The sequence below is a fragment of the Monodon monoceros genome, unplaced genomic scaffold, assembly GCF_005190385.1.
Source record: "Monodon monoceros isolate NGI ecotype Baffin Bay Population unplaced genomic scaffold, NGI_Narwhal_1 Super_Scaffold_2, whole genome shotgun sequence".
Classification (NCBI taxonomy): Eukaryota; Metazoa; Chordata; class Mammalia; order Artiodactyla; family Monodontidae; genus Monodon; species Monodon monoceros.
This window is the reverse complement of record NW_021703776.1, coordinates 49579944-49592498: the sequence shown is the minus strand read 5'-3', so window position 1 is coordinate 49592498 and position 12555 is coordinate 49579944. Positions and strand designations below refer to the sequence as shown.

General features: G+C 36.8%; 1 protein-coding gene across 5 annotated transcripts in view; it reads left to right on the top strand.

Annotated features, from left to right (window-relative positions):
- ANKIB1 (ankyrin repeat and IBR domain containing 1) overlaps positions 1 to 11717 on the top strand; it is a 157277-nt gene extending 145560 nt beyond the window's left edge. For 2 of the 5 annotated variants that reach the window (XM_029233170.1, XM_029233175.1), the window contains exons 16-20: positions 484 to 662; positions 1500 to 1551; positions 5325 to 5439; positions 8054 to 8187; positions 8543 to 11717. In XM_029233170.1, coding sequence (XP_029089003.1) covers positions 484 to 662; positions 1500 to 1551; positions 5325 to 5439; positions 8054 to 8187; positions 8543 to 9283 — 1221 coding nt within the window. In that variant the 3' untranslated portion in view covers positions 9284 to 11717. The remainder of the gene's footprint in view (positions 1 to 483; positions 663 to 1499; positions 1552 to 5324; positions 5440 to 8053; positions 8188 to 8542) is intronic. The other 3 variants (XM_029233174.1, XM_029233171.1, XM_029233173.1) reach the window with 3 other exon arrangements.
- The last annotated feature ends 838 nt before the right edge of the window (positions 11718 to 12555 follow it).

The following is a 12555-nucleotide window of genomic DNA, read 5'->3' as shown; positions in this document are numbered from 1 at the left end:
TTTTTATGTCATCCCTTTGAACTCCCCTCTACTAATTTATATCTTACATTTCCTTCAATGCTGAATATTCATTTTCTCCATGAGGCCTTCCAGACCTAACCCCAAATCACAAAGGTTTTGCCTTGCTTCACATTCCTTCAGCATTTACATATAGTCTGTACCATGTGGTCAGGCACTTACATGTACAGTGCCTTGAAATTTATTAGTTCTTTTTCACACAGACAAATTATAATTTTTTTTTATACAGCTGCTATATTATACTCACTACTTCTTTGTATCCATACCAACTACATTACTCTAAATGCCTATTGAATGAATGCTATTTTCCTAAAATGTGCGAAGTAGAAACATATGTGAAATTGGAAGTTATATAAAATTTGGATTAATTTCTGATTTCAAAAGAGTTAGATTTAACCAGACACTGGATTTGCTATTGACTAACCCACTCAACCTATAATTTTTTTTTTCCTCTTCTTAACATAGACAGACTTAGAGATGGTCACTGAAGACCTTGCCCAAAAAGTCAATAGGCCTTACCTTCGCACACCCCGCCACAAGATAATCAAGGCAGCATGCCTTGTACAGCAGAAGAGGCAAGAGTTCCTGGCATCTGTGGCTCGGGGAGTTGCTCCTGCAGACTCACCAGAAGCTCCAAGACGCAGGTGAAAAGGATACACACCATGGAACTCATCCTAACACCAGCCACAAATGCTAGCAGGTTTATTTTTTTCTCCAACTAGGGTTCATATTCCTAAGAGTTACTTATACCTAAAATATGGATAGCTGATAAAAGTATGTTAACTTCTTTTTGGTGTTTTTTTTTCCCCAGTACTATATCTATTTTTTTGTTTTGTTTTGTTTTTCATTGTATAGTTTCTCAGACTAAATTAGGCTAGGTAAATTTCACACTTCAGTGAACTCATAATTCAACAAGTATTCTAACGCATCATTTTGATAGTCAAAAACATCTTATAATGTAGAATTTGGAAGCCTTGCCAAATTGTTATGGTCATATTTGTATTTTTTGGTAAGAAGTTGTAAAGAAATTAGAAATCTGATATTCGTAAAGTTTTTTAAGTGATCCATATTCATCCATTAAAGAGCAGTTGAGTTTTCGTTGTTTTATTTCAGACACTTATACTATTTCTGCCATTATAAATTGAAGCATATTTTCTTATTCATATTAATTATAAGCATTAGAAATTCCTTGGACCTTTATTTTTACATAAACCCCTAAAAATAAAAATAGAAGCAATTGTAAAATACTCTGGTATAGCATGGTGATTTTTAATTTTTCCACCATTTTATACAAACATAAAGCAATGTTGAATTTGAAAGAAAAAATTAAAGAATCATTTAAATTATATTCAGTAGTTGATCTTTGGTTAAGCAAGTTCCAAGCAGAGGAATTAAAAGTAATGTTCAAAGGGCAAGGGTCTGATTGTTTGTACTTTGTAGTACTGATAATAAATCAAATGGTATGTCTAATTTCTTTGTAGCTTTGCTGGTGGAACATGGGATTGGGAATATTTAGGATTTGCATCACCTGAGGTAATTGTTTTGTGCGGGTTTGGTTTGGTTTGGTTAGTTATAATTTTCCTTAGTGCAGTCCTGCTTGCATTTGCACCCTCATCTATTCTAAATATCCTACTGAGATTGTAAGCAATGTTTTTTTCTTTCTTTTATAATAATAATGCCTCAGCAGAGTCTACATTTACCTATTCATTGGATTATCATCACATTATTAAATGCATACCCTCTCTTATTTTTAATTACTGAATAGTCAGAAGGCCAATTTATAGCTTACATTTTTGGAAAATGTCTTTAATTAACAGAAATATTAATTTTATTTATTAGAAATGCATTTCTAGTTGTAATATTGTTTCAATCCGAATTTATTAAAAATCTAAATAGACAATCTTTTTTTTTAAGTTATTGCAACAACCTGTTAGCATTGATTTATAATCAGTTACTAAGGTGGAAACTTGACCTTAGTGTTTATGCAGAAAGAATGCTTTGATAGTTGCTCTCTGCTTCTCTTTAAGATTTTCACACTCTTCTTGTTTTCATTGTTGTTGTTGTTGTTGATATACCATCTTAAAATACTAATACTGCAAATAACATTTGCTGCAAATAGAAATAAGATAAAGTGAAAATCTTAATCACATTGCTATTTTCTGAGATTTAAATTGCCACTGTCACTGTTGAGCCTGATTTTAAATGGTTTTAGCAGTTCTCTCTACTTTCTGGTTCTTTATACAACAGTATACCATTCGACGCTTATATTATGATAACCTTTTAACTTAATTCTTGGAAGGCAGCAGGACAAACTATGAAACCTTTATCATTTATAGTCCATATGTTATCTGCAACTGAAAGACAGTGGAATTGAGTATTATCCATAAATGACTGTGGTTTATTTAAATCAGATACTTTCTCTTTTCAGCTGCTAAGGATACTTGCAATCACCTTGTGGCCTTTTGTATTGGTAGATATATGCAAAACAAGATTTACTTGAGGAAGAGTTTGTACTTAGAGCTCTGATACAGAAATTTTAAATTCACTTAAATTTTTTAAAAAATTTTAATATATTAATGAAATTTCTATTGTAAAACAAATTATGAACCTTTTCTTTACCTGACCCTATGCTTGAATATTTCTATGTAATCGTATAATTTCAGCTTTGGGGAATAGTATGGAAAACTTCCACCTAAAAGGAGGAATAAACAAGCTTCAGTTATCAAAAAAGAATACAAAGATTTCAGTATTTCAAGGTAGAAACACAAGTTAGCAAAAATAAAACCTTTACCAGTATATTCACAGACATGTATGCATCATCTTGTGGCTTCTGGCTCTGAAAATAACTTTAGTAATTTCAAAATATTTCTCTTGAATATTGAGGGTCTGCTAATATGACTAACACCATTTCATTTTGTAAAAATATAGGCAGGCTTTTTACCTCACATGTGAATACTTATAAATAAAATTATTGAGCTCTTGTCCTCTTGGGATTGAAAACTGTGAAATTATAAATAACATTTTTCTTAAATTTATTTTTTATGAATTAATAAATTTTATAAGGATAATTTAATTCACTTTCAGTTTTCTGTTATTTAAAGTCTTTGGTACATTGAACACCAAGCTTTTATGTAAACCTTATTGCAGATGTAAAGAATTACCACACAGTATGAACCTTTAAAATTCTGCATGTGTGTGACTATCAAGTATCTGCCAAAATTATATCTATAAAAATTAGCTCTTTGCCTTCATATGGATTCTGAAAAAAATAATGTTGCCCAACTTCAGTAGACTTTTAGGTTGAATTTATATTTTTCATTAAAGTTAATTACATCTTATTCTTTTTAAACTAAATTGAGTGAGTCATTGACAAGCATCAGTATTTGTTTTGTGCCACTTTAAAGGCAGTGGAGCCCAGAGGAAACAGCATGATCGAAAAGTCTAAGGGACACCAGAATTTGAGGTCTAGCCCTATAACTTAAGGTCTACTTAGGCTGTGTCTTCCTTAATTTCTCATCTTTAAAATGTGGATGGTGATATCTACCCCGTGGAAGTTCTGGAAGGATTAAAGCATCTGTTTAAGTCACTAACAAAATTGGTGCTCAATAAATGGTGGCTATTATTATTTATAAAAAAAAAAAAAACTCCTGGAAGCTTTTTTCCCTATAAATCCTAGAACTTCTCACTCTTCTCTATAGCCTTAACACTCTCAAACCTTTTGGAGTATCCCGACTAAAGCCTTTTCATATGCTTACTTGAAGATCTTAGGAATCCATGGAAATTTTCAGATAAGTTTAATTTTATGAAAACAATTTTTTTAAAGCCTGTTGCATGGTGAGAGAATGCCATTTGAGTTTTTTATCAGAATAATTGTAAATATAACGTTTCTTTTACAGGTTTTTTTAACCACTTAGTTTTCTTCAATTTGGAAATATGTATATTCTATGGTCAGAAATAGTTTATTTAATTCAGAGTAACTTTGTACCATCACCAAGTGTACAAAGTAAACAAATTCTCCCTCAAGATAAATCTTAACTGAAATAACGTTTTCTTGCCATCTTTGTCTGAGAAATGTGGTAGTCCTCAGTGGTCCAGTGAACCATGATGACACATTAACAGTCATCCAGTTTTGGATCATGGGCCTCCAGGAAAAGAGGAAATGGTACCCCAGCTCAGCAGTAAATTTAAAGAACCTGAATAATCTCTCTGGGCACTTGTAGTATCTTACGTTCATTTGTTTCTAACCTGGTAGAATGCCTTCCATTCTTTAATTAGGGTCCAATTGCTTACATAGATGAGGGAGTTTGAATAAATTTAACCAGAGTTGTATGATGTAAAAGTTTTACTGGGGTTTTAAAACTTATTTTCATTTATTCCAGTTACTTTCACAACATAAGCATATTGAATATTCTAGAGTAACCAGATAATCATAAACCTGAATATTTTAGTGTTTATCACTGAAAGAATCTATAACGATTCTCAAAATTAGCCTTTTTATGCTGGTGTCATGCACACTGGACTGTCTTCTAGTCTCTTCTGTCTCTAAAATCTGGAAAAGTGCATTTGTATGCAGATAATAGCAGGTAGGCCCAGGTTCTGCCTCTGGTGATAGCAAACCCACTTTAAACTATTATCACAAATATAAAATAAACTCAGGGACATCTGCCCAAATCTGTGTTCTTCCCGTATGCTAAATAGAAAACACTTCCCCCTGCCTGGGTTGTAGATAACCCCACGTATTAACTAATATAGGAAGGAAGCCAAGTAACATCTTATTTTAAAGGTAACCTCATATTCTTCTTTGATGTGAGTATGGTATGTAGTAGTCCCAAAGAATACAGAATCCAACAATCTAACAAGCACTTAACTGTTAGTGCTTTTCTTTATTTTATCTTTTTCTTTTATTTTCTGTTGCATATATCACAGTCATTTTTTTTAAAACCAGACCTCCAGAGAGGGCCTAACTTTTATTAGTAAAATCATTCTGGTATTAGTTATAATATTAGATAACAAGACCCAGGCATATGAAATAAGGCTCAGTTATGATCTAGCATTGGAGCTTGCAAGTATTCCCAATTTATCCAGACAATTATAATGGCTATTTAAAATTTTTTCGTTTTCCATTTTACCATTTCTGTTTCCTTGGCATGGCAATACCTGCAGTTTCTTTTTCTAAAGCCAAGTGATTTTATAATATGTATATAAAATCACACATTTTTTTCCTAGAAAAAAAGTGTATTGTTTGTTTTATTTGCATTTAAAAATTTGCATGCTCTCCTGTATTTTATAACCTTTGGTTTATGCAGGAATATGCTGAATTTCAGTATCGGAGGAGGCACAGACAACAACGCCGTCGAGGAGATGTGCACAGTATGCTTAGTAATCCTCCAGACCCTGATGAGCCAAGTGAAAGCACTTTAGGTGAGTTCTTGAGTTGGGTTTGTTTTAATCTTAGTTCTCTTGCATTTATTGTTAAAAGTGGCTAATCTAAATATTTGTGAAACAGTTTGTAATTTAGATATACAGTCAACATGCAGATGCTTCTAATGTCACAGGATACAGAAAACCAGGGCGATTAAGAACATGCACTGTGCAGTTAATGGCTTCCCTTTGTGTCCTTTATCCCATAACTTCTCACATGGACTCTGGCCTTTGTACATCAAGTACAGTCAAAAAAAGATGCTATGTGACTTCTGAGGCTAGGTCACAAAAAGGATATAGTTTCTGCCTTTCTTTCTTTCTTCATCTGGGACACTTACATTTGGGGCCAAGCCAGAATGCTATGAGGAAGCCCAAAGTAACCAATGTGGAGAGATAGTATGGAGAGATCATGTGGAGAGAACTGAGATCCCCTAGCTGGCCCCTTAGCCAGCATCAATTTCACCAGAAAGATACATAGGTGGCAAAAAAAAAAAAGCACTAAAAATGAGACAGGGGTTTCCCTGGTGGCGCAGTGGTTGAGAGTCCGCCTGCCGATGCAGGGGACATGGGTTCGTGCCCCGGTCCGGGAAGATCCCACATGCCGCGGAGCGGCTGGGCCCGTGAGCCATGGCCGCTGAGCCTGCACGTCCAGAGCCTGTGCTCCGCAACAGGAGAGGCCGCTGCAGTGAAAGGCCTGCGTACTGCAAAAAAAAAAAAAAAAAAGAGAGACAAGCTGGGACCTAGGTCCCTTTGCTGAAGTGCTGCAATGCTTGCACCTGGACACACCTCTCTCTGAGCAACAAAATACAAAGAAACTATATGGGACTAAAAATAACTGCGTGCATGTACAGTTGGGACAAATTATGGACAAAAAGAAACAAAAGACCCAAAAACTCAACTGCCACTTCTGAATAGCAGGGAGCAAAAACAGGGTGTTGGGAGCAAAGGCAGGGTACTGCGCATGCCACCTGCACTCAACACCCCCAGAGGGGTGGGCAAAACACCTAAGCCACCCCCCCACACACCACTGGACACACCCCTACCCTCCCCCCATATAAGGAACAAGCTCGCCTCCCCTTGGGGAGCGAGCAAGCAAGGGAACCTGTTGTTTGTTAGGGAACCTGTTGTTTGTTCTCGCTCCCCGCTGCTGCAACAGGGGCCCCAGTAAAGCCTTGACTGGAGGGGGAGGAAAAAAAAGTACATGGGCTGTGGAGTCAGACAGACCTGAGTTCATGACCCCAGCTCTGCTGCATATCGGTGTGAAACTTTAGTCAAGTCACTTACCCTCTCCAAGCTTTGGTCTCCTCATTCTAAAGAAGCAATAATAGGGACCTTCCTGGTGGTCCAGTGGTTAAGAATCCACCTTCCAATGCAGGGGACGTAGGTTTGATCCCTAGTCGGGGAGCTAAGATCCAACATGCCTCGGGGCAACTAAGCCTGCGCACTCTAGAGCCGGCGTGCCACAACTAGAGAGCCTGGGTGCCGCAACTAAGACCTGAGGCAGCCAAAATAAATAAATAAATAAAATATTTTTTAAAAAAAGAAAAAACAATAATAGTATCACTTTGTGGGCTTATTGTGAGCATTAAATGAGATAGTAAGTGTAAAACCCTCAAGTACTAATAGCACCTAGTGAGCACTCAATAAATTGTAGCTGTTGATTACTGTTATTGTGTTCATGAAATATTTTTCTCCTAGCCTCAGTTCTCCTAGCAACATTTTTTTTAATTTCTGGTGTTAAAGACAAATTATATTAATTATCAGCTTTAAATATTAAATTATTAATTGAAAATCTTCAAACTATGGTGTCAGCAGATCATCTTTAATAAATCAGGATCGGGCTTCCCTGGTGGCGCAGTGGTTGAGAGTCCGCTTGCCGATGTAGGGGACACAGGTTCGTGCCCCAGTCCAGGAAGATCCCACATGCTGTGGAGCGGCTGGGCCCGTGAGCCATGGCCGCTGAGCCTGCGCGTCCGGAGCCTGTGCTCCACAACGGGAGAGGCCACGGCAGTAAAAAAAAAATAAATAAATAAATCAGGATCGACAGGCCTCAAGATGGGGCTACTCCTTCTTGCGGTGCACGGGCTTCTCATTGCAGTGGCTTCTCTTGTTGCAGAGCACGGGCTCGAGGCACGCGGGCTCAGTAGTTGTGGCTCACAGGCTCAGTAATTGTGACACATGGGCTTAGTTGCTCTGCGGCATGTAGGATTTTCCCAGACCAGGGATCGAACCTGTGTCCCCTGCATTGGCAGGCGGATAACCACTGCGCCACCAGGGAAGTCCTTCTGTAGTTTTAAGAACTCTGAAAACTAAAACGTCTTTCTTATTGCTTAAGGGGAGAAAAAAAGCACTTGGTAGCACTTGTATTTGTGAATAGAACCATTTATAATGCAAGCAAAAATATTAAGAACGATCATGGATTTGAAGTAATAGTGTTAGATATATATTGCTGTTGATGATGAGACAAATATGGATGAGAAATCTCTGAAAGATTAAGTGAACTTGTGAACACAGGTTTTCACCAGCACTCAAAGAGAAATCATCAATTTAAATAAAAAGATGTATGAGATCTTGTATGACTAAATTATCTCTGGCACCACTTGCTTTGAAACAGATATCCCGGAAGGTGGCGGTGGCCACAGGCCTGGCACCTCCGTGGTAAGTTCTGCGTCTATGAGCGCACTGCACAGCTCTTCTCTGCACGACTACACCCCCGCCAGTCACTCTGAGAACCAGGACTCTCTTCAGGTAGCCTTTCTGGGCAGCCTCGTTGCCCCTGCTTTTGCTCTTTCTCTGTTTAGCCTGGCTTCCTATTTTTACTTCTGTTGTTTTCCTTTTCCTTCCTTCCATTCTAAAATCTTTGCTTCAGAGATGTACTATAGGGAAAGATTCTTCTGTTTCAGATTTACCTTAAGTAAATTTTTTTCCCTTTAGCATCCACAAGGAGAAAATTAAAATAAGATTTGAGTAGGTCAGATAATTCTTCTGTATAAATAGAGGTACTATTAATTATCTGTTTGGTAAAAGAACAGTGGTAGACCTCACTGGGTTCAATCATTTTTCCTTTTAAATTTTAAAGTAATTTTACTTTCTGTTGCCTCAGGCTCTGAGTTCCTTGGATGAAGATGATCCCAATATACTTCTTGCAATACAGTTATCTCTGCAAGAATCTGGGCTAGCCATCAATGAAGAAAATAGAGACTTTCTCAGTAATGAAGCATCATTAGGAGCGATAGGCACCTCTTTACCTTCCAGGCTGGACTCCGTCCCCAGGAACACAGATAGCCCTCGGCCTGCGTTGAGCAGTTCTGAGCTGTTGGAACTTGGTAACAGCCTCATGAGACTAGGAGCAGAAAGTGACCCATTTTCAACTGACACCCTGAGTTCACACCCTCTCAGTGAGGTGAGAAGTGAATTCTATCCCTCATCCAGTGACCCTGACTCAGCTGGCCAGGACGCCAACATCAATGACAATCTTCTTGGCAATATTATGGCTTGGTTTCATGACATGAATCCTCAGAGTATCGCCCTGATTCCTCCAGCAGCTACAGAAATCAGTGCAGATTCCCAGCTCCCCTGTGTCAAAGATGAGGAAGAAGGTGTGAGGGATGTGGAACTGATGCTGCCAGAAGATTCAGTGTTTGAAGATTCTGTGGTCAGTGAAGGTAGAGGAACCCAAATCAAAGAAGAAAATCCTTTGGAAGGAAACGTTCTGGCTGGGGAAACAGCATCTCAAGCTGGCGACAGTGGTAATGAGGCAGCCAACAGGGGGGATGGTTCTGATGTTTCAAGTCAAACACCTCAAACCTCAAGTGACTGGCCTGAACAAGTACATTTAGTGTGAGCTGCACACCTCGGGGCTCTAAATCAATTGCAGGTACAGATGGTATGCTAGTGGAATATGCTTTATAGAGATTTGATCCACTTAATTCCAACTAATTATAAACCACTGACATTAGAATTAAATACAAAGGAGTTCCCTTGAATGGTAGCTTCATTTCTGATTTTAACCTTACAGGGAATTAATTTCTTTTGTATTTAATTGGATAGCTTTTCCCCTTTTTGCTGACGAACAGAAGAGTGGGAGAGAGAAACACAAATGAAATAAATAGGTTAGATTCCACATTTTAAGAAAATGCAGTCCTCTGTTTAGCCTAAGGTCAGCAATACTTAAATTGAACATTTAAATTAAAGGCTTACTCTCCAATCCTTGGGTGGTTTTTCCTTTTTAAAAGAATAAAAGTTTTCTTCATTTTAGAAGTTATTTTGGACAGATCTAATAACATTTCATTCCTCAATTTCTTTGTGCTCTTCCGTAATTTTCTTTCTTCCTTTTTGTCTGAGCAGTGTGAATTGAGGTATCCAAGGCTTCTCTTTAGTGCAGCGTCTACCACAGTGTAATTCATTTTAATTTTCACATGAATCAAAGATCTCTTTTCATGTCTATTTATAGTCCACTTGTGCCAAACTCTGACTCGTGCGCTAACAAGGCGTTCAGGTGTGCGGTGTCCTGGAGGGCTCCAGAGCAGTCTCAGCCTTCTCAGAAGTAAAAGGTGCCACTTGGTAGCAATGATATTCCAGAATTTAATGGGCTTTTGTTGCCATGGAGACTGCATTTAAATAAATGTAGCCTGTAGCTTAAGTTAACAAAATCTAATGCTGCTGTTAAATACAGTTTATTTTAATATTAAAGTACAGTTGATTAGCAACAGCGGTGCTGTATTTTAAGAGACACTTTATTGGAAGTGCAATCATAGTTCTTTGTTTTCACAATTTTACAGTGCATTCTAATTACTAATGGGTGCAATTACTTTTAATGGTAAGTGTTTTATAAAATAGAAAAAAAGTGGAGTTTTCATGAGTTATAGTAAATCCCACAATTATTAAAAAACTCAATAAAACATCCTGCGCAACATGTTACCGTGCCTTTGCCTAACCTAAATGGATAGTTGCCAGTTAAGTAAGTAATTCAGATTTCAGTGTCTCTTCCGAAGTAACTATGCTGTGTGAATTGCAAAGACCTCCATAAAACCACCCATGGCCTTGCCTTTACAGTAAATATAACAACTAAATGTTCAATCAGTTTGTTTGCCTAAATCGCAAATGCTGACGTGTTTGTTGTATTGCACAATACTCATTTGCTGTGTGATTACTGTTTAGTGTTGAAAAAAATCAACTTCCTAGTTATCAGTGTCTTACTGTGAAGAAAATACTGGTCCTAGTTGTAATTAAGATACAATGGTACAGTGTGTAATTAAAACTAGAATAAACTGTTGGAATGGCTGTTTTACTTACATATTATCAAAACTAGCGTAACATAAGCAAAATAGATACGGTAATACTCCATTTAATGTTTTGCCAGATTCTTATCAGAAATCTACAGATACCAAAATTTCAGTACCAAGTTTGTACAGGCAAGTCCTGGGCTGGGTAAAAGGTTATATTAGTATTGATATCCACATGAGTTGTAATTGTGGTTTTCGATTACTTTTTTTCCCAAACCCCGCTTTTGAAATTTTCTTGTACTTTAAACCATATGGCTCAGACATTATATTAGAGTATTTAATATTCCCCTGTTCCCTTAGGATAAACTGTGTGGGAATTGCTCCTATGCCATGGATATCAGAAGTCCACATTAGTTTTTATATCCCCAATTATCAGAAACACTGATATCAATCCCTTTTAAAATTAGTTGGGGAAAATATTAGGTTTGTCTGCAGTGTATTACTGTATATTAAACTGAAATAGTCCATTAAAGGATTTTTTTACAAATTTATTTTGGATTGAAAATATCAACACCAATCAGTTTTTAGATCAAGTTTTAATTTTTCAATAGAAAGAGTCTTTGTATCACATTGAGGCGCCTTGCAAAGCTGCAGTAAGGTGAGAAGGAGTGCCCTGTGTGCAGACAGTATAGCCGTGGGTTCTGGTTCCTCTCACTTGTGCAGTATCCTGTGTTTCTGTGGTGTTCTCTCCTGAGCATGAAAACGATCATTATCCAATTTGTATTTCCTTGGTACATATTTTAAAAACATAGTCATTGACTTTACAATTCGCAAATAAAGTTTGGCAAAGCCTATTTTGTAAACAAGTTAATTTTATAATGTAAAAAAAAAAATTACTCTAACCTTGACTTGTTACTTGCACTTTCATAGTCTATACTTGATACATTCCCACTTTATATACAGTAGGATTCTACAAACGTGTAGATGTTTAGCCAAATGAATGCTGTTAATAATATGTAAAATTCTTTGATTAAACATTTATTACTTAAACTACTTCACTTTTGTCTCATTACATTATAGACTTCGTTTAACCAAGTCAGGAAGCTGATCTTTTTCAAGTTAAATTTCCTCCAGTATGATGGGATTGATATGGTTCTTACATGTAATAGATCAATTCCTAATATTTTTTACACTAGCCCACTTACTGAGCATTTTATACCCCAGAGATAAGTCCAAAACATTGCATGACAATGCGTTAAAACACTGTGACTTCAACAATCATTATTTTTTATCACTGTAGATTTCAGAAGAAAAGTGTTGTGATTTTTCCTTGAAATCTCTAATAGAAACATACAGAAAAATAGAATTTTAAGATATTTTGCGAAATTGCTTAGGATAGGAAAATTTCTTATGCCATATGAATAGAAATGCCTACTTCTCAATCATTTTGTTATTTGTTCCCATCTGAGTTATTACAACAGCCCTCGGCATCTGTACTTCAATGCGCGCAGGCACAAGTTCCAGGCCACCGGCTGGTGCTTCACAGGATGTGCCCGTGATAACCACCAAGAGTTGTAGTCTTATTTGTGCCTTTCATTGTGTGGATCTCAAGCTTAGCTCCAATGTCCGTATGCATGTTTATTGCAGCCACTGATCTCATTTTTCTTCCCTTTTTAGTCCTCAAATATTGTTGCTTACCTATTATGAATTAAAATCAGAGACTTATTGAAGTTTGGTCATAATTTTAAAAGTTACAGTTAGTAAATCACTAAAGAGTAAAATCTTGGAATCTAAATATTACATGATAATACAAATTTGGGTTTTTTTTTCTTTTTTTTTAAGGCTGAAACAAAAACTCCATAGGAGAAAAGTGTTCATGTGCTTGGCTCTT